An 18,679-nucleotide genomic window follows, 5' to 3' on the forward strand; every position below is an offset into this window, starting at 1 on the left:
TAGACAGGAACTAGCTTCTACTTCAGTTCTCAAAGTAGCAGAGGTTGTTGTCCCATTCTTTTAGAAGTGCATGTTCTGAGTATGCCACAAGAGCACAGGAGAAATGCTAGTTTGGTGTGGTTATTTGTGGTAAACGTGGGAATGAAATTTGCAAGTCTTGCTTTGTGGCCTTGTATTTTTTCTAAAGGCCTCCCGGACTAAGCCAGCTGTATCTCATTTGCTGCCATTCCCAACCACCCTGCCAAGGCAAATAGCTCCAGGGGCCTAGTCTAGATTTTCAAATCGCACTTAGCAGGCCAGCAGATTATTCTGTTTAGTTGTCTTGTGAAAGGTCCTATTTCTAGGAGAGTGATTGTAGGCATGTACCTGAATCTATCAGCTGGGAAAACTAGTCATGACTATAAATGTGGAGAGATCCTCCTCATCAGATGTGCCACTCAAACTCAGCCACTGGCTCTTCAGAGAATATTGGATTATCAATTGCCAGGGGTATAATAATAATAATAATAATAATAATAATAATAATAATAATAGCATTATAGGAAGACAGCAGAAGATCACATAGAAGAGGTTGCGTGTTTTTTTCTGTATGGAGCATGACAAAGCACTCTCAGTAAAGAGCTGGCCCGAAAAAAACATGATTTGGATTAATCTAAAAGCAAATCTAGTTTGGGATGCTATGAGGTCTTAGCTTAAGAAATATAAAAATATCAAGGCCAGATCTGTAAAGCAGAACAGGGTGACTGTTCCCTGCTTATCTGGCAGGTCAGTGACCAGGCCCACATGATAAAGTTACTCTTCTTCTCTGAACAGATGTTTTCTGATCAGTTTGCTGGTATTGCTCTTGCTGAGGCTACAGTAACTCAACCAGAAGAGATGGATAATCTCAATATAGTGAAGCAAACCCTGTCAGGCAGAGGTGGGAGCTGAACTTGCATCACTTGCATTGTGAATGAATATAGTAACCTTTTAGGGAGTCTGGTACAGGATGAGAGAGGAAAAACAACTTCACACCTGTATATTGTGCTTGTCTTTTGCTTTAGGGTAAATGTTCCAAATTCAAAGATAAAGAATTAATCTGGGGCTGATCAGAAGTCCAACCAGAAATCCTATGTGCCTTCTCATTGGTTTCACAAGGAAGACCAATTTTAGCTCTGTAAAATTTCAGTATAACTCTTCTTCATAATATGCCAATATACTAATGTAGCTTTATATTTTGCTGTATTTCACTTATTAAAATATCTTGTATCAAGGTTTGATTTAATATATCTCTTTCTAAGCACAACTTTAGTGCATTTTAATTATATGAAATGTCTATTTTCAAAATAATTAATTTGGATTTTTTTTTTCAGTACAGAATAACTTTGTCTCGGGAACAAGGTGTGTAAACTAGGAGATTTAATAATTTGTGCTTCCCAACCCAAATTAGCTGTGATATTAACTGGATAGATGCTGCTTTCTCCATGGATTGTCTTGGGCCCCTTGGGAATAATGCATATTTTAAATGAGAACACAGATTGCTGGAGGAGGTTTAATGTTAACCAATAGTATTGCCAAGATAAGCAGGTCTGTATTGAATGAAAGGATTTTGGGTTTGAAACTTCTCACTAATTTACTGCAGATTGAAAGATACCAGATATAGACCATGTAGAGGTGGTTTTAAGAACAGAGAGGACTTGGCCTCTGAGATCTCCCAGTGGAGTCTGGGTCTGATCTTGTTAGGGTTTGCTCCTGTGAAATTCGAGTTATTCATGCTAGAGGGTGAATGCATTGGGGTTACCTGAATTCCCCTGTCAGCCCCACTCAGAGTGTTAATTTGCAGTTTACTGGAGTTTGGGCAGTAAAAAAGGTCAAAACCTGTGATATAAGGAAAAAAGAAACATGAGGCTATAGAAAACACCACTCTAGAAAGCAACCCACAGACAGCTGTGGTATTCAGGGTCTTGTGAGGAGAACGCCAGTCTATTAAGCAGTGTCTCTTTGCCACAGGAAGAAAGAAAGAAAGGAAGAAAGAATGCATCCGTGATGGAAGGCTTTCATCAGCACTGCAGAGTGCTGGCCACTGAGTGTTGCTGGGCGGAGCAGAATTTGGTTACTAGAAATGGAGAAGACAATGTCTAATTCTTAAATGGGGGATCCACCTGCCACTAAATTATATAACTATGGAGCTGTATGTCCCAAGCACAGGAATCTCTGTCAAGGTGGTTATTCTGGTGGAGCACAACAGTCCTGCCCTCCATGGCACCATAGCAAAAAAGGCTGGGGGAGTGAAGAGCTGGTTGGAGGTGTAATGTGTACACATAATGAAAGCATTGAGTGGATATAACCTGAACTATTTTTAGTAACCATCCTAGCCTCTGTCTCAGCAGAGCTTGGCATACCTAGCTGTGAGATAAAATAGAGATAAAATAACAAAAACCAAGTTTTCTAACAAAACTTGTGGGCTACTGAGCTGGGTCCCACGCAGAGACATTACAGTTGAAGGATGCTGGTAACTGTACATTGATGAGTCTTGGTGCTTGCATTGCAAAAGTTTTGGGTTTTTTTTTCCTATTCTGTTACTTAGCAAGATGGAAGTCAAAAACATCCTGCTAAAGGGAGGAAACTGTTTTGGTTTTGAAGAGATATTTTCACTTTAATTTGTATATCCTCTTACAAAGTAATTACCTGTATGTGGATGTTGGTGGACACCTTGGGGGTGTTGGTGGATGAGAAGCTCAACATAACTCAGCAATGTGCACTCACAGCCCAGAAAGCCAACCGTGACCTGGGCTGCATCAAAAGAACTGTGGCCAGCAGTTTGAGGGAGGTAATTCTACTCTGCTCTTGCAGAGTACTGGAGTACTTATCCAGCTGTGGATAAGCCCAACATAATAAGGACACGGACTTTTTGGAGCATGGCCTGAGAAGGGTTGTGAAGATAATCAAAGGACTGGAACAACTCTCCTGTGAAGATAGACTGAGAGAATTGTGCTGTTCAGCCTGGAGAAGAAGAGGCTCCTGGGAGATACTGTGAAAAAATTCTTCACTGTGAAGGTGGTGAGGCATCTGAACAGGTTTCCCAGAAAAGTGGTGGATGCCCCATCCCTGGCTGGAAGTGTTCTAGGCCACGTTGGGTGGGGCTCTGAGCAACGTTGTCAAGTGCAAGGTATCCCTGCCTATGGCAAGGGTGTTCGAACTAGATAATTTTTAAGAGTCCATTCCAACCCAAATAATTCTATGATTCTATGATATGAATGCTTTAAACTTACTTCTTAAAAAAATGTAAAGTGAAATCAGTATCAGAAGTGGCATAGGGTTTTATTCCTTATCTCCCACATTTCCATTTCCCTCAGCACTACAGCACTTCCTAAGGTTTCTGTTTCTCTTTGCAAGTCTGTGTGACTTGTGGAGAATGAGCAGTTCTGAAATGTTGGAGGAGAAGGGGGTCTATGCTGCCAGTAGCTGGTATTTGCACAGAGGAAATAGAGACAGATGGCTGGAAGGACAGTGCTACCTGAGAGAGCGTGAGCCTCACAGGCAAGGAGATGCTCAGTTTTTTTAATCTTAAACTTTGTAGCTTTGGCATAAGGCCATGTTTTGAGGGAATCTGTCTGGATACAGTTCACAAAATACAGCGGTTAAGATCCAAGAGTACAGTTGCCTCAATATCTGCAGAGTCAGCCATACAGCCAGGGCTGTGCTGCGTGTTCTCTGTGCAGGGAGCAGTGGAGGGATGGTGCTGCAATTGCCATTCAGGTGGAGACCCGTTGGAGTACAGCTGCAGAATGGGGAACCTGTCTGAGATGGGTGGGAGGGGCTCACTCAGGATAGAAGCAAAATCTCTCCAGTGAGGAGAGTAAAGTGAGATGCAAAAGTTGCCTCTTTCAAGCATGAAATGTGACTATTAAGGAGGGGCAGAGGCATGTTGCCATGGAGGACTGTTCTGATTAGCCAAGAGGCTTGCCCTCAAGGGTAATTAATGTCTGCCCATGAGGTATGTTGCAATTGCCAGGGATTGGGAAAGGTTGTGATATGGGTGTGGGAGTGAAAGACTGCAGCATATTGAAGAAACTGAGGCAGAACAATTCCACTGGTTTTAGGTTTTTATCTGAATCTCTTTTTCTTTTAAACCCTTAGAATTGATGGATAGTATATACAGAGCTTAGATGGTGAGAATTCAAGGCCTCAGTGGAGCCAGTTGAATTCTAGCGGATGTTATTTATGAGCTTATTGCAACTTGTGGTTTACAAAGAAGTAATCTTGGCCAGCCTGGATTTTGAGACTCCTATCAACTGGCCTACATCCTTGACATCAGGAAACTGAGCCAGTCTGGTGGGGAAAAACTTGGGCTGTGCATTGTGAGAGCAGGACTTGCCCTAGTAAAGTAGGAACAACCAAAGGAGAGGTGCTGGGTTCCTCTATAGCCGGTGGCTCTGAAGTAGAAGACTTGATCTTTATCACCTGTCCCATATATTTTGGTAACACTAACCTGCTGCTTGTGGCTACCTGCAGTTGTGATGCTGGCTGAAGCTCCTCTATTTTAACATTTTCTTTCCAGTATGCCACCTGTTTGAATGGGTAAAAGGTTTGCCCATTTGGCTAGCACTCTCACTAGCCAAAACCAAGATTTTATATGAGGAGATTAAGTTCCTTCCAGCTTCCCTGTCTCTTGCTGTATACACCCTTGCAGTCTGCAGATCTCTTATCTGCTTCCTCTGTAGTGCTGGTTTGTTGGTTGGTTTTTCCTGTTTGTTTGTTTGTTTGTTTTTCCTTTTTGTCCTTTCTTGCTTGTGGTTGGTTTTCTTCCCATCAGAGCAGACAATATAACACCATCCCTCTCTCTCACCACTTCATTGCCTTTTGCTGTCTTGGATTTGTGCACCAGGCCCTCACCTTTACTGCTCATCTGCCCACTCAACTAGTTTTCTGAGATGGAGCATCTGCTGGTAACCTGCTCTGCTTTCACTGTGTTTTCTTCTTCTTCTACCTTGTAGTCAGAAAACCTGCAAACACTTACTCTCTTTCTACATCTTTCTTCCTCTTCCTGCCTGCATCTTCTTAGATTTTGCTCAGAGATGTCTGTGCCATAGGCCTAAAAAAGGGTAAACAGCATTTAGTATGTCTGGTTCACAGCAATACAAGCATGGATCAGAGAGTGTAAAGTAGCATGGTGAATAGCCAGCCGTCCTCCTTCTGAGGGCTGGCTGCTGCCATTTGTCACTCGAGGATATCTGAGAGATTATCTCAGATGTTTTTCTGATACCTTTTACTAATGCAGACCATGTTGTGGAGACTCAGTATGTGGCATGACAATTACCACATGGTATGCTGTGGAATTACTGGAGATCTTTAATAAGTGTGCTTAAGGTTTTGCAAAATGACAAAAATTAGCAGTTTTCTTAATGTTCTCTTGCTTTATGCTGCACTGGCAGACGTAAGTGGAGGAAAGAATCTTCTGTGCCTTTGTCCATATGTAAGTCAAGTTCTCAACCATTTTACTCAACCATCTGCTCTTGGCTTTCAGAGAGTTACTAATGGATCTTGTTTCCGTGTCATATTTACACACAAGTATCTCTCTGTAGATTGTCTGGTAGGAGACAGGATGTGGTTGTTTCAATATACAGGTGGCTTTGGAGCAGTAAGCCCCAAAACCTGTAGGGACTCAATAAATGTAACCAACTAAATATAACCAAAGCTCTGTACTATGTGGCATCTCTGGTTGCCTAGAGTATCCTTGGGGCACAGGTTATTTCATCAATCATGAATTATTACATTTATATTCAGTTTAAATGCCTGTGTAGGCAGTTGGCTGCACTTGAAATCTGTGTAATATTTCTTGAAGTGAAATTGTCTCTACTAGCAACACCTGCACAGCTCTTTCTCTGGATGTATGTGAGGCAACAGAGGCAAGTTAGAACACAGGAAGTTCTGACTAAATATAAAGGAAAAGCTTTTGCCATGGGGATGGGCAGTGGCTGGACCAGAGATCTTGAGAGACTGAGTTATCTTTCTACTTGGAGATACTAAAAATGTGACTGGACAAGGCCTGGAGTAAACTACTTTAATGGGGCTTAGTTTAAACAGTCAGACCCTCGGAGTCCAGAGGTCCTTCCCAGCCTACCTCATTCTATGGGGTTTTTCAGCTGAGCTAAGCTGTGCCAGATATGATTAGACTCTGGATGAACTCTTGTCTTTGTACTGGAGTTGAATTTCTCCATGTTGTTTTCTTCAATACAGGCAGTGATCCTGATGGACAGAGCAATAAGGCGCATAGATCCATGGAAGATCGCAGTCATTGTTGTGTCAGTGATAGTAGGCTTAGCCCTCATCATTGGCTTGATTACATTTCTTTTGTGCCACGGTAGGTGCCCTGCTATCTTGTTGTTACAAGCTTTCAAGAATCTATTGAGTTTCGCTTTCTACTGTGGTCCTCCCTGATGATTTAGGCATGTGTTTCGCCTCTGGTATTAAGGTTACATTAGAACTTTCTAAATGCTATATGAGAGGTAGATTATCTGAAAACCCATAAGAATACAGTAATTTCACGAATACAAGATGCATGGACTATAAGCCGCATCTCTGGGTGTTGGCAAACATTTCGTTTTTTGTCCATAAATAAGCCGCACCTGAGTATAAGCCGCTCTGTCATTCGCAGCGAGGATGCGCGTGCAACAAAGTTGCCAATTAGTAACAGAACTGCGGCATGGCGGGGTTTACTGGCTCGGCTCGGGCTTTACAGGCTCGGCCCACTCAGGGCTGCCGACGGGTCCAGGTGGCCCAGCCTGGTGCTGCCGCTCGGCGGGGCCGCTCGGGGCCGGCCACCACCTCTGGACTCGCTTGCCCTGGCCCGGCGCTGCCCGTGGTGGCAGGTGGGGGCGGAGCCCTCCGCCTCCTCCCCGAGCCGTGGCGATGGTGGCATGGAGCCCCTGCCTCCTCCCCGAGCCGCGGCGATGGTGGCATGGGATCCCTGCCTCCTCCCCGAGCCGCGGCGATGGTGGCATGGGACCCCTACCGCCTCCCCGGGCCGCGGCAATGGCGGCGCGGTGCCCCCGCTGCCTCCCTGAGCTGCGGCGATGGCGGCACGGGGCCCCCCCGTCTGTCCCCTGGGCTGCGGCAGAGGAGGGAAGGAGAGAGCTCTCCCACTTCTCTTCCCACCCCCCGTGCTGCCTGCAGGGAGCCAGGCTCCACCCGCGGCGCAACAGAGTAACAATTTGTAACAATCGCGAAATGCCGGCTTTTACTGGCAGGCGCTCGGCTGGGCACCCTGGCTGGCGCTTCTGAGGTTGTAAAATGTCAGAAAATTATTCACATATTAGCTGCTCCTGAGTATTAGCCGCATTTCCGGTGTGGGAGCAAAATTTTAGTCAAAATGGTGCGGCTTGTATTCGTAAACTACTGTACTTAAAATGTGCTTTATTGAAGCAGGGATTTCAGTTCTAACCCTCTTTTGTTTCTTGCCCTGGTGTTTCCACTGGTATTCAGTGTCTCCACTGACTGACCAAAATAAGCCAGAGGTGTGTCTAGTACTCAGGCTTATATTATATATGAGCTTAGTCTTGGATGGGGTTTTTGCAGAAACTCAACCTGACCCCTCTCGATGAGAGTATTCCAGAAAGAGAGAGAGCAGAGCTTTAGGCTTTTCAGAGCTCAGGACTCAGTTCTGGTTGCCAAGATCCCAGTTTCAGTAGCAGATCATAGAATCATTGAAGTTGGAAAATATCTTTAAGATCCCCAAGTCCAACCATCTTGGCTTGAAGTCAATTAATTCCATCCCCAGTCACTTGCCTCATGAGTGAAGTTGTGTCATTCCATTCCCAATCTTGCAGATACCAGTGTGAGTTTTTTTAAAATACTTTCCTGCTGGAATGGAATTAATCATGTGGCCATCTCAGCTGTGCTCTTACACTAGGATACCAGAAGGAGCAGTGACAGAGCTGCAGCTCAGCTTTGCTTTTTGCCACCTCTGTGTTACAGGGTTACTCTGTCAAACACCCAAGAATCAGATTTTAAAATTAACCCGACCACTGAATGGATGCAAACAGTTCTGCCCAACGTGCGTCTCAGAGGGGTAGGCATGTGCCAGAGTGCACTGGAGAGGAGTGGATGTGTCTGAGTTAGAAGGGCTCCTTTGTCTTGAGCTGTGCTCACCTTAGGCCAACAAGAAGATGGACCTCAAGGAAATGTTGTAGTGGGTGTAATTTGGAGCTCCTTGGGATGGTCCTCAAAGAAGAAATGAGCCCCTAGATGGTCCATGGAGCAACAGGATGGTCCAGAACCCCTCTTTCCCAAAGTGCTGCTAAAGCTGTAATTTCATAGCTGACAGGATCACTGCCAGGGCCAGGGACCCTTGCTTGTGCTGTGTCCTGTGAGATACTGTGCTTCTTTGAATTGTACTAAAGATGATCAGCTACCTTTCCTTCTTTTTCTCCTCTGTAGATCAAGACAGATATTACAATGCATCTTTCCTCATCACAAATGTCGACTACAATCCTCAGTACGAAAGGCAGACTACAGATGAATTCAGGAACCTAAGTGAAGATATTGAAACCATGGTAAATCTGCCAACTCAGCTGTTTATTTTGTATCTGCGTCCTCTGATGGAAATTTAGTGGTAGCTTTGGTGTAGAGGTGGAGATCTACAGGCATTTTCATGTGTTTCAGAGGCTCATGAGACTGTTATATTGTAAAAGCGTGTACTTATTGCAGGTGTGTTTTAACGCACTCTTTTCTTTTAACAGATATCTGAAGTATTCAGGGGTTCCTTTCTAAGTAAAAGATACATCAGGTCCCATGTGGTCAGTCTAAGGTAAGTACAGTAAATTCACGAATACAAGCCGCACTGACTATAAGCCGCATCTCTGGGTGTTGGCAAATATTTTGGTTTTTGTCCATAGATAAGCCGCACACGAATATAAGCCGCTCTGTCGTTTGCAGCGAGGACCCGCGTGCAATTATTAACAGAACGGCGGGAGGGTGGGGTTTACTGGCTGAGCTAAGGCTGTGCAGGCTCGGCCCGCTAGGGGCCGCTGACGGGGCCAGGTGGTCCAGCCCGGTGCTGCAGCTCGGGGCCGGCCGCCGCTGCCCCTGGGCTCGGTCACCCCGGGTCGGCGCTGCCCCGCGGTGGCAGGCAGGGACGGAGCTTCCCCTGCTCCTACGGCAGCGGCGGCGGGCGGGGACGGAGCTTTCCCGCGCCCGTGGCGCCGGCGGCGGGCAGGGACGGAGTTTCCCCGCTCCTGCCGCGGCGGCGGCGGGCGGGGACAAAGCACCCCGTCGGCTCCCCGAGCCGCGGCAATGGCTGCGCGGGGCTCCCGTCGGCTCCCCGGGCTGCAGCAATGGCGGCGCCGGCTTCCCCCCCCCTCCCCGGGCCGCAGCAATGGCGGCGCCGGCTTCCCCCCCCTCCCCGGGCCGCGGTAGGGGCGGCCCGGGTCCCCCCTCTCCTCCCCGGGCCGCGGTAGGGGCGGCCCGGGTCCCCCCTCTCCTCCCCGGGCCGCGGTAGGGCCGGCCCGGGTCCCCCCTCTCCTCCCCGGGCCGCGGTAGGGGCGGCCCGGGTCCCCCCCCCCCCTCCCCCGGCCGCGGTAGGGCCGGCCCGGGTCCCCCCTCTCCTCCTCGAGCTGCAGCAATGGCGGCGCCGGGCCCCCCCCCCCCGTCTCTCCCCTGGGCTGTGGCAGAGGAGGAAAGAGAGCTCTCCCGCCTCTCTCCCCGCCCCCCGTTCTGCCTACACGGAGCCAGGCTCCACCCGCGGTGCAACAAATAGCGATTTGTAACAATCGCAAAATGCCGACTTTGCAGCTGCTCAGCTCAGCACTCTGGCAGGCACTTCTGAGGTTGTATTAGCCGCTCCTGATTATTAGCCGCATTTCCGGTTTAGGAGCAAAATCTTAGTCAAATTGGTGCGGCTTGTATTCGTGAAATTACTGTAATGTGGAGGTCAGGAATAAGCAGGGATGTGCTAAATACCTTGTCTTCCTGCCTGTTGACCATATGGAGCATTCCTGGTTGCTTATGCTTGGGTTACACCAGCAGGGTGAGTAAGCTTTGTCTGGTTGTTGCTGTCATCTAGTGCTCACAACGCTGAGGACTCAGTTTCCCTTGGAGGGCAGCAAGGAAGCGAAGTTTTGCCTTATACTTCTACAAGTTGATTACCTATACACCTGTTGTTTGTGGCTGTGATACAGTAACTGGATTATTGGGTGATCCCCATTTTCACTACCAGTTAACAACCTGAGATATGCAGAGTAAGCTTTTTTTTCACGCTTATTTCTTCCTTGTGTAAGCTCTAGCTGGTGTTTACCCCTCTACATGATGTACATGATGTATGGTAGTCATGCCTGAAAGTGACTATTCTCCCTCTGTGAAAAGACCTGAAGCAATAAATGATCCCACTGTGAGATACATGGATATAGATGATGGAACATAGACATGGATATAGTAGAGGGCCCTGTGGGAGATTTAACTCGTTCCCCTGCAGTAATTATGTATCATTCTCAGTGATAAGAGCCATTACTTCCCTCTCTTCCATGTTACTATATTTTGGAGTTGTACTTCTATAAGGCTCAATTCTGCTCTGGAATATTTTTCCCTAGATAGAAAAAATGCCAGACTTCCCACAAATGTCCTTCACAGCACTTCTGGTATTTTTTGCCTTTACCTGTCTCAAGATGGAATGCGTAGTTTCTTAAACTCTTCTACATAATTTCCTGATGCTGGTTTCTTCCACAAACCTCCCACAGTGTACATCAAGAGAAATTGCAGAGCTTGGGAGCTAGAGTCCAAATGACTTCTTTACACCTTTTAGGTTGATCTCTTCCAAATTTGTTTTCACTACAGATACTTTGTACAGGCACTGAGGCAGCTTAGTTGCATCTCTACTCTCCCTTCAGTTGGTTTTTCATAAGATGATTAGTTTAAGATATTGGACCCAATATTTATAATGTCAGTAAGTGACCTCAAACTATTGAGAATGTTGTATCTAAACACGAAGGATGTGACTGGTCAATAAATGGACAAGTGACTTAAATGGAAAGAAATGCCAAAAGAAATTTTAACTTCTGTTAAAACTTCTGTAACTGGATGTTTTGAGTGGCTGTTAGGGATGGCCTGTTGGATATCTGTTGGAGGGTTTTAATTCGCTGTAGTGTTCCCTCTGTCATTTGTGTCCTACTGATAAGGACCTTTGTGGAGGCCAAAGGGAGTGATCCCTTCTTTGCCAGAAAATTCCCTTTGATCATTGTCATAGCAAGAAGTTTTACTGCCTGCTGAGGTGTCACCATCTTCCTTTATTTGAGCCCAGCCATGATATTTGTTCTGAACATCTGTGCAGACCAGACCTGTTCTCATATAAAGAAGGCAATCCATACAAAGCAGAACCAGGAGCATTAGTAGGCAGAGAGAATGACACCATTTGTTTTTGTTGGTTTGTAGCCCAGATCGTGTTGGAGTGCTTGCATCTGTTGTTCTGGTATTTAAATTTCCCTCTGCTGACAGTGAAGCAACGTCCTGGGGTCAAGTCAACCGTATATTGCTCAGAAGGCTGAAAGCAACCTCAACATACCTGAATGTTGACCAGTCTACCATTAGACTCACAGGCAAGTGCCTTAGTTTTGTGTTTTCAGCTTGGAATTTGTTCCTCACACTTTGCTGTTCTTATTGCAGTTAGTTTCACCTTAGTATGCAAATATGGGCTATTGTTTTCTTTTTTACCTTCTCAAAATTGCGTGTTAGGCTGTCAGCCTGGGAAGTTGGAAGATGGAGCTTGGAAAGAACAAAAACATTATGGCACTGATTCATGAGTGTGAGCTCTTCTCCATGCATTAGAGGCTTTCCCTATGTGACCTAGTTGTGTTGAATGAGATAGTCCCCTTCAATTAATCAGAGAAGGCCCAACTTTGTGACCATAGGTTCACAAACTACTTTAAGACACACAGTAAATTGAACAAGAACTTTGTCACCAGGCACTGAAAAACAGAGTCCTAAAGCTATTAAAAAATGCAGGGCTGAGGTGGTTCCTTTCTCTACCCTCTTTAATTTCCTTTGTTATTTCACAGATTGCTGTAACAAGTGCCCATAACAAGATCCTGAGGATCCCTAGGCAGTAATCCTGTCCCATGAATCTGTTGTGGATTGCCAGCAGACTGACAGAGGGATTTTTGTAGGAAAGAAATTAGAAATGTTGCAGTTTACCTTCAGTCGGTCCCAACACTGGAGATTTGTGAAGACTCATTTGACCATCTTGCCACACTAAACCTGAACAAAGGCCTGTAGACATTTGCTGGTGGCTGTGCAAGTTGTACATGTACATATAACTTGGACCCGCTTGCAGTCATCTGCTGCTTTTGTTAGCTCTGAGCTAAGGCAATAAAGATGCATTCTATAGTCTTTCAGTGAGGAACAGAGACTCAATTGAACTTCTGCAACAGAACAAATTACTACATTTTGTAGTGTCATTCCAGGCAGCAATGCAAGCCATTTAATTTGTGTTTCCTGGGTACTGGGAGAGAGTCTGGGCTAGATCATGTAGTGTATGAGACGAACTTATTGTGGTCTTTGCTTTTCATTCCAGAGCTGAACAAGGAAAAGGGAGATAACCTTTTAAATAACTGTAAGTACAAATGCTTTATAGTAAGGGTCCAGGGACATGGTGCTGGAGGTTGTGTGCTTACATAATCCTTATACTTTTATGATACAAGTTGAAAATAGAATTTGTTGCAGATATTAGAGCAGTAGACAGTGCATGAGCCAGAGAAGACCAGCTCACTTCTTTGCGGTCTTGCTGGCTCTACAAATTTGTAGAATCAAGCATTCTGGCTTGGTGGTGGGAGGCACTTACTTTAATGTTGATTCTTGGAAGTAGAGGCATGTAGCAAGCTGCTGTTAGCAAATTTGCAGAAGGACTACAGTTTTGCTGTGGGCCATAATTTTTGCTGGAGCCCTTCATAAAACATTTTCCCTTCTTTCCCCTCCTCCCTGAAGAAAGGTTTGGTTATAGATGTCTGTCAGATTTGAGGTAAAATTAAAGAAAGGCCAGAGGGTGGGAGAGGGAGAAGAGCTGTCCCCACTCAGAGCAAGGCAGTGGCACCACCCTGGAGAGTGCCAGGTTCCCAGTCCTCCTGTTGCACTTCTGTTGCACTCCCCCTTGAGGTCTTAGAGTTCCTCTGGAAACTGTGAGACAGCATAAGTATCCTCCCAGGGCACTCTATCAGTCCACTGCATGCTCTTGAAGACTTTGCATGTTAGCTTTCTGTCTTCAAATGGCCTCTGAGAATTAGCTGGTTTGAATCTAACTTTTTTCAACTGGGTAATACCTGGTTGTTGGCACAATGACTGTAAGTAAATTGATGGGAAGAGAACACTATTTTTTTGTTGCTGCTGCCAAGGCTAATCTGGAGGTGATCTGACATAATCCCTTTTTTTTTTTAAGTGTCTCAGATACACAGTTTTCAGGTCCCATGTTCATATGGGCTTGTGTGCCTGAAAACTGGCTTAATGAAAAAGTACTGACACCTCTACCAAACTTCTTTGTTTACCCTGCATCTATCCTGAGACACTTGTGATCATGGCACTTGGTTTCCCTGCTTTAGGTGAAGGCTGACTCTTGACGGAGACTCCTGCCCTGTTACACCTCTGCTTGCAGCCGTGAGGGCCTTCAATCAGCTAAAGCAAAGCTGCCTTTTCTTTGACAGGCTGTGGAATACGAAGACAGACATTTTCCTTCACAGGAGTGGAAAGAATAACTGGTGGGCAGCGTGCACGGGAGGGAGAATGGCCATGGCAGGCCAGTATTCAGCTCGATGGGACCCATCGCTGTGGTGCATCGATCATCAGTAACACCTGGCTGCTGACTGCAGCCCATTGCTTTAGAGGGTAAGTCATCAGCACCTCTCTGATCCTACAGGCCTTAGGACTCTTGGGTGCTTTGACCTTTTGTAGCCCTCTAATATCTCTATCTGCTGAAAGATAATAAAGTTTTACTCTTCCCCTTTGGCAAATCTGGTCACGTTGCTTTTTGGTGCTTAAATGGAGACCTAACTTCCCTTAGGGATGTTGTTTTGTGGCTCTGGCATAACCTCAAACATCTTACAGAGTAAGAGATCCTTGGAGGTGGACTGCCAGCTTTGGAATTCTACTGAGACCTCCAAAACAGAAAAAATTTGTCCGGAGAATTATTGTTCACGAGAGATATGGTGACTTTCTCCTTGATCATGAATATGATGTGGCTGTTGTGGAACTTGCCTCTGCTATTGAGTTCACAAGTGACACGCACAGTGTCTGCCTTCCTGAAGCATCTCACATTTTCCCAGACAACACTTCCTGTTTTGTCACTGGCTGGGGAGCTTTGGAGAATGACGGTGAGTGTCTCTTGCCTCCCTCTGCCCTGCACACATGTGCCTGACAAGACTGATGTTAGGTTTTTTTGTTTGTTTTGAGTTCCTTGGACTTGATGTTTAATAGGTGCATGTCCCAATGAGATACCTTTCAACTTAGTTTGCTGGTTTTTTTTCTGGCTTGGTCAGTGGATTGGAAATGATGGGAAGACTCTGAAGGTTAGTCTTACAGAATTTAAGAGCAACTTTTCTTAGTTGCTGCACACACAGCGCCAGTTGAATACATTCTGTTCCCCAGTTCCTCTGGGTTTAGCTCTGGCATGAGTTCTTTTGTATTCAGATTTTTTGTAGATGCACCATGACAATTTTCATCAGTTATTCTCTCTTTGGTCACAAACGAGGCCTCATCCAGTGATTTGAGTGAGCTTCTTTCAAATTAGTCTGTGTCATTGAGGTTAGAGAGGATGGGACTATAAATCTGCTTGTGAGACCCACTGAACTATATAGGTTGTGTATCATGGGAAACCCTTGAGATTGTATAGTGATTGCCCAAAGCTGTACTGCGGTTAACCAAATGGGTCTTTTCAGTGGTAGCAAGGACATACCATGTAGCCTACAGTTGAATGCAGCATTGAAATATGTACAAAAATCCATTTGTCCGTTATGCTAAAGAGCATCTAGTGATGATGAAAGATGGATAGCAGTTATACTTGGGAACAGGCAAAGGACTTGGCGGTGGGGAGAACCTCCTTTATCCTGCGACATTTTCTGGGTAACTCCCTTAATTGCCTGTGATGGCAGAAATGTGGCAGGAAAATTTGGTTACTCCTAATCTCTGAGTTTTTTATGTTACTTATCCTGTCTGCAAATGCTAATGCCACTTCTCCTTCTAGGTTATAGTGTTAATCAACTTCGACAAGCAGAAGTGAGAATTATAAGTACTGAGGTTTGTAATAGGAGACAAGTGTACGGTGGAGCGATAACACCTGGAATGTTGTGTGCTGGATACTTGGAGGGGCAAGTGGATGCTTGCCAGGTAAGTCTCTTTATCGGTAGTAGTTAAAAGGAAATAGGTGGAGTGAAAGGTGCTGTTTTCTAGAAATAAAATATACTTTGGGCAATCTTAAGTTTATGAGTTTCAATATCTTGATAGATGCAAATTGACTCCACTTCAGTTTTCATGAGGTTTATATACAGTGCACAAGTGAGAGAATGCAGATGTGAGGATGTGGGCTGGCAGAGATTGAATTAGATATAGGCTGTGAGCCTCAGTCTTGTAAGTAAACTGTTAAACTTGAATTATAGGATAGGTCTACAGAAAAATACCTGTCAAATGTAACAGAAGAATTTGAGTTCATGAGTGAGTTCATGATTCTCTGAATGAACACTGTTTACTTTTTTTGTCTGTTGACATTTTTCTCCTTAGGGTGACTCTGGTGGGCCACTGGTGCATGTGAATTCCAGAGGAATCTGGTATCTTGTGGGAATAGTGAGCTGGGGAGATGAATGTGGCAAGCCAAATAAACCAGGAGTATACACACGAGTGACTTACTATCGAAACTGGATTCACTCCAAAACAGGCATCTGAAACCTGGAGCAAGTCAAGTTTTGTGGGCTGTGTACAGCTATTCCTCTGACACATCCTGTTCTGTGGTCACCCTCTAGGCAGCTGCTGGCTTAGCTTGTGGTCATGTGTGAAATACCTGTAAGCTTTGAACAGTCTAGGACTTAAAATTGGTTTGACCTACAGCCAGACAGGAACGGACTTGATCCATGTGATATATGTTTGTTCAGGACGTACTCTGTCAGAGGGACAACTGCCTTTGTCTATATGCAATATATTGACCCTTTTTTCTCCATGGCCACATGTCTTGGCCTCAGCTTTTAGTGTTTGAGTCCAAACAATTATCTACCAGCATCCAAGACAAGCTATAACTGAAACCTGGCCCATCCATTTGCTGTGTGCTCACAAGGCCTTGTCTATCCATAGACAAGTTACTGTCCAGGCCCTGACTCCAAGGCTGCTGTACTTCTGAATTCTTGAGCTTTCTCCTGCATAATTCCAGGGAGTGTAATGAAGAATGGAAGATGTCTTAGGGAAGTCCTGGTTCCTAATATCACATTGAACTGTTACTTAAGTGAATAGAGAACTTTTCCTTGCCTGAAGAAGAAATTAGTGGAAAACCCCAGCTTGTGTCCACCTTCTTTGAACAAGTGAACCTATGCCCACTCGTTGCTTTATGAAGAGTCTCTACCACAGCATTTGCCAGGGGAGTGATTGCTGGACTTAGGACCAAAAACCACTTTATGGTCATACCAGTCTGTTATCATAGGACAATATTTGGCTGAGTTAATTTCCATTTTTACCTTCCCAGACTGTATTTTTCTGAATAAAAGTCCTTTTCCTTTTGGGCGGGATGGACAAGTGTAACAATCTTAGTATGACCATCGTCAGAAAAAAACTTCTCAAACTTCTTATTCTTGTGAATGCTGTTCTCAAGTCTTTAGAGTTTTATATGTGCATATTTAGCCGTATTCTGTAAGAAAAACTGAAAAAACCAAACAACTTTTTGCATTACAGTGGAAATACTATTTCAGAGGAGGACAGAACTTCTGATGGACACAGAAATCTTATGTACATATCTCTCTCTTCTCACAAGAAGTAAGAATTGCCTGTGTTGCATTGCCAGACTGTAGCTGACTCATATGATCTCAGCCACACCAACCTCATATTCTCTCTGGCTTCATTTTTTCAGGAACCCATGTTTCTGTCAGCCAGGTAGATATCCAATGCTTTCTAGAACCTAGCAGCAGAACACACCTGTTCTTAGTGGGGATGCTCTCTTTGGTGTGTCTGCAAGTTTGTCAACACTTTATGTGGATCCTGATCCAAACAACAGCAAGTGATGTGGACTTAGTTGCTGGATAATGAGCCACTCAACTGCTCTCTTCTCCCTCTGTGGTCAGAAGAGAAAGAATTCAGGAGAGGAGATACTGTCCCCACTGCCAAGACTCGGAGCTGGTCCAGCATGGCAAGCAAGCAAGAACCTTCTGCCAGGCTAGAAAAGGCAAACAGTAGGCTTTCAGTATGCTCTTAGTTAGAAGGGCTGGGGGAAACAGGCCCTCAGTGGTTATAGTCTCAAGATCAGGGTGTTGTTCAAGTTGGGCACCAGTCAGGTGGCAAAGTCAATGGCAGTTCAGGGATCCCCTCTGGACTGTGCAGCTTGCTGCCAGTGCTGCTACACAGAGCAGTGATCCTTCCAGAGCAGTGATAACAGAAGTATTTTGATTACATGTCCCGTGATCTGTTTGTGAGCCCAGAGAACAGTGCTTTTCTAGAACCTCACTGGAGGTACAGGAATAGTTGGAAGCCCACAGAAGTTCTGCAGCTGTTGTGTATTCTATACTTGTGTATACCTGGCACTTGATTTTTTTTTTGCCCCTCCAGGAACTTTTCTTGTGGAATGTTGTGAGCTTCAGAAACAAACTTGGTAATTTAATTTCTACATAGGTAATAAACACTGTTAGGCTGGTTCCATAGGTCTGAGCCCAACAAATTTCATTTCAGCATCTTCAGATGAACATGTCTTTGACATATATTGCTTGTTAGAGGAAGCTTAAAACTGATAAATGACAAATATATGATTTTTTTTCTTGGTTGTAGCAATTGTTTTACCAGGATGGTGAATAAAATTTTATACTTTTCTTCATAAATGTACAGTAATTTCATGAGTATAAGGCTCACCCTTTTGACTAAAATTTTGGTCTGAACCCAGAAGTGCACCCTATACCCTGGAGTGCTTTATATATGGACAAAGTTCGGAAATTTGCCAACCCGGAAGTGCGAACCTATCCGGCCCCGGCGGCGGTGCCAAGCCAAGTCCGCCCGGCCCCAAGCCGAGCCAGTAAACCCCGCGATTGCGCAATTCTGTTACTAATTTGTTACTTTGTTGCATGTGGATCCTCGCTGCAAAAAAAAGTGCGCCTTATACACTGGTGCGCCTTATCTATGGACAAAGTTTGGAAATTTGCCGGCACCCGGAAGTGCGCCATGTACTCCGGTGCGCCTTAAACTTGTTAAATTGCTGGATTTTCAGTCACAAAGCATTTTTTGCTTGGGTTTTCGAAGGGCATAATGGTTTCCCCATCTGCTGGATTTTGTTTTAACTTCAACACCTCACATTTTTAGGGTTGCAAATACCAACTTTCTCACTGATTCCCCGAAAAGATAAGTAGAGTCTAAAATATTCATTATGAATCTGTGACCTTTCCAATTTGCTTCTTTTGAGTACTATATCAGAAAGCCTTAAGCATTCAACTCAGTCTCAAGGGCTGGAGTAAATCTCATTCTCCAAAGTGGTGCAAACAAAAAATCA

General features: G+C 45.0%; 1 protein-coding gene across 1 annotated transcript in view; it reads left to right on the top strand.

The window, feature by feature from the left end:
* LOC116996620 (transmembrane protease serine 11E-like) overlaps positions 1-17,950 on the top strand; it is a 42,609-nt gene extending 24,659 nt beyond the window's left edge. The window contains exons 4-12 of the mRNA XM_033060475.1: positions 6,220-6,343; positions 8,419-8,534; positions 8,721-8,788; positions 11,404-11,567; positions 12,542-12,580; positions 13,662-13,842; positions 14,062-14,327; positions 15,197-15,339; positions 15,730-17,950. Coding sequence (XP_032916366.1) covers positions 6,220-6,343; positions 8,419-8,534; positions 8,721-8,788; positions 11,404-11,567; positions 12,542-12,580; positions 13,662-13,842; positions 14,062-14,327; positions 15,197-15,339; positions 15,730-15,891 — 1,263 coding nt within the window. The 3' untranslated portion in view covers positions 15,892-17,950. The remainder of the gene's footprint in view (positions 1-6,219; positions 6,344-8,418; positions 8,535-8,720; positions 8,789-11,403; positions 11,568-12,541; positions 12,581-13,661; positions 13,843-14,061; positions 14,328-15,196; positions 15,340-15,729) is intronic.
* Positions 17,951-18,679: the final 729 nt, after the last annotated feature.

The sequence above is a fragment of the Catharus ustulatus genome, chromosome 5, assembly GCF_009819885.2.
Source record: "Catharus ustulatus isolate bCatUst1 chromosome 5, bCatUst1.pri.v2, whole genome shotgun sequence".
Taxonomy (NCBI): Eukaryota; Metazoa; Chordata; class Aves; order Passeriformes; family Turdidae; genus Catharus; species Catharus ustulatus.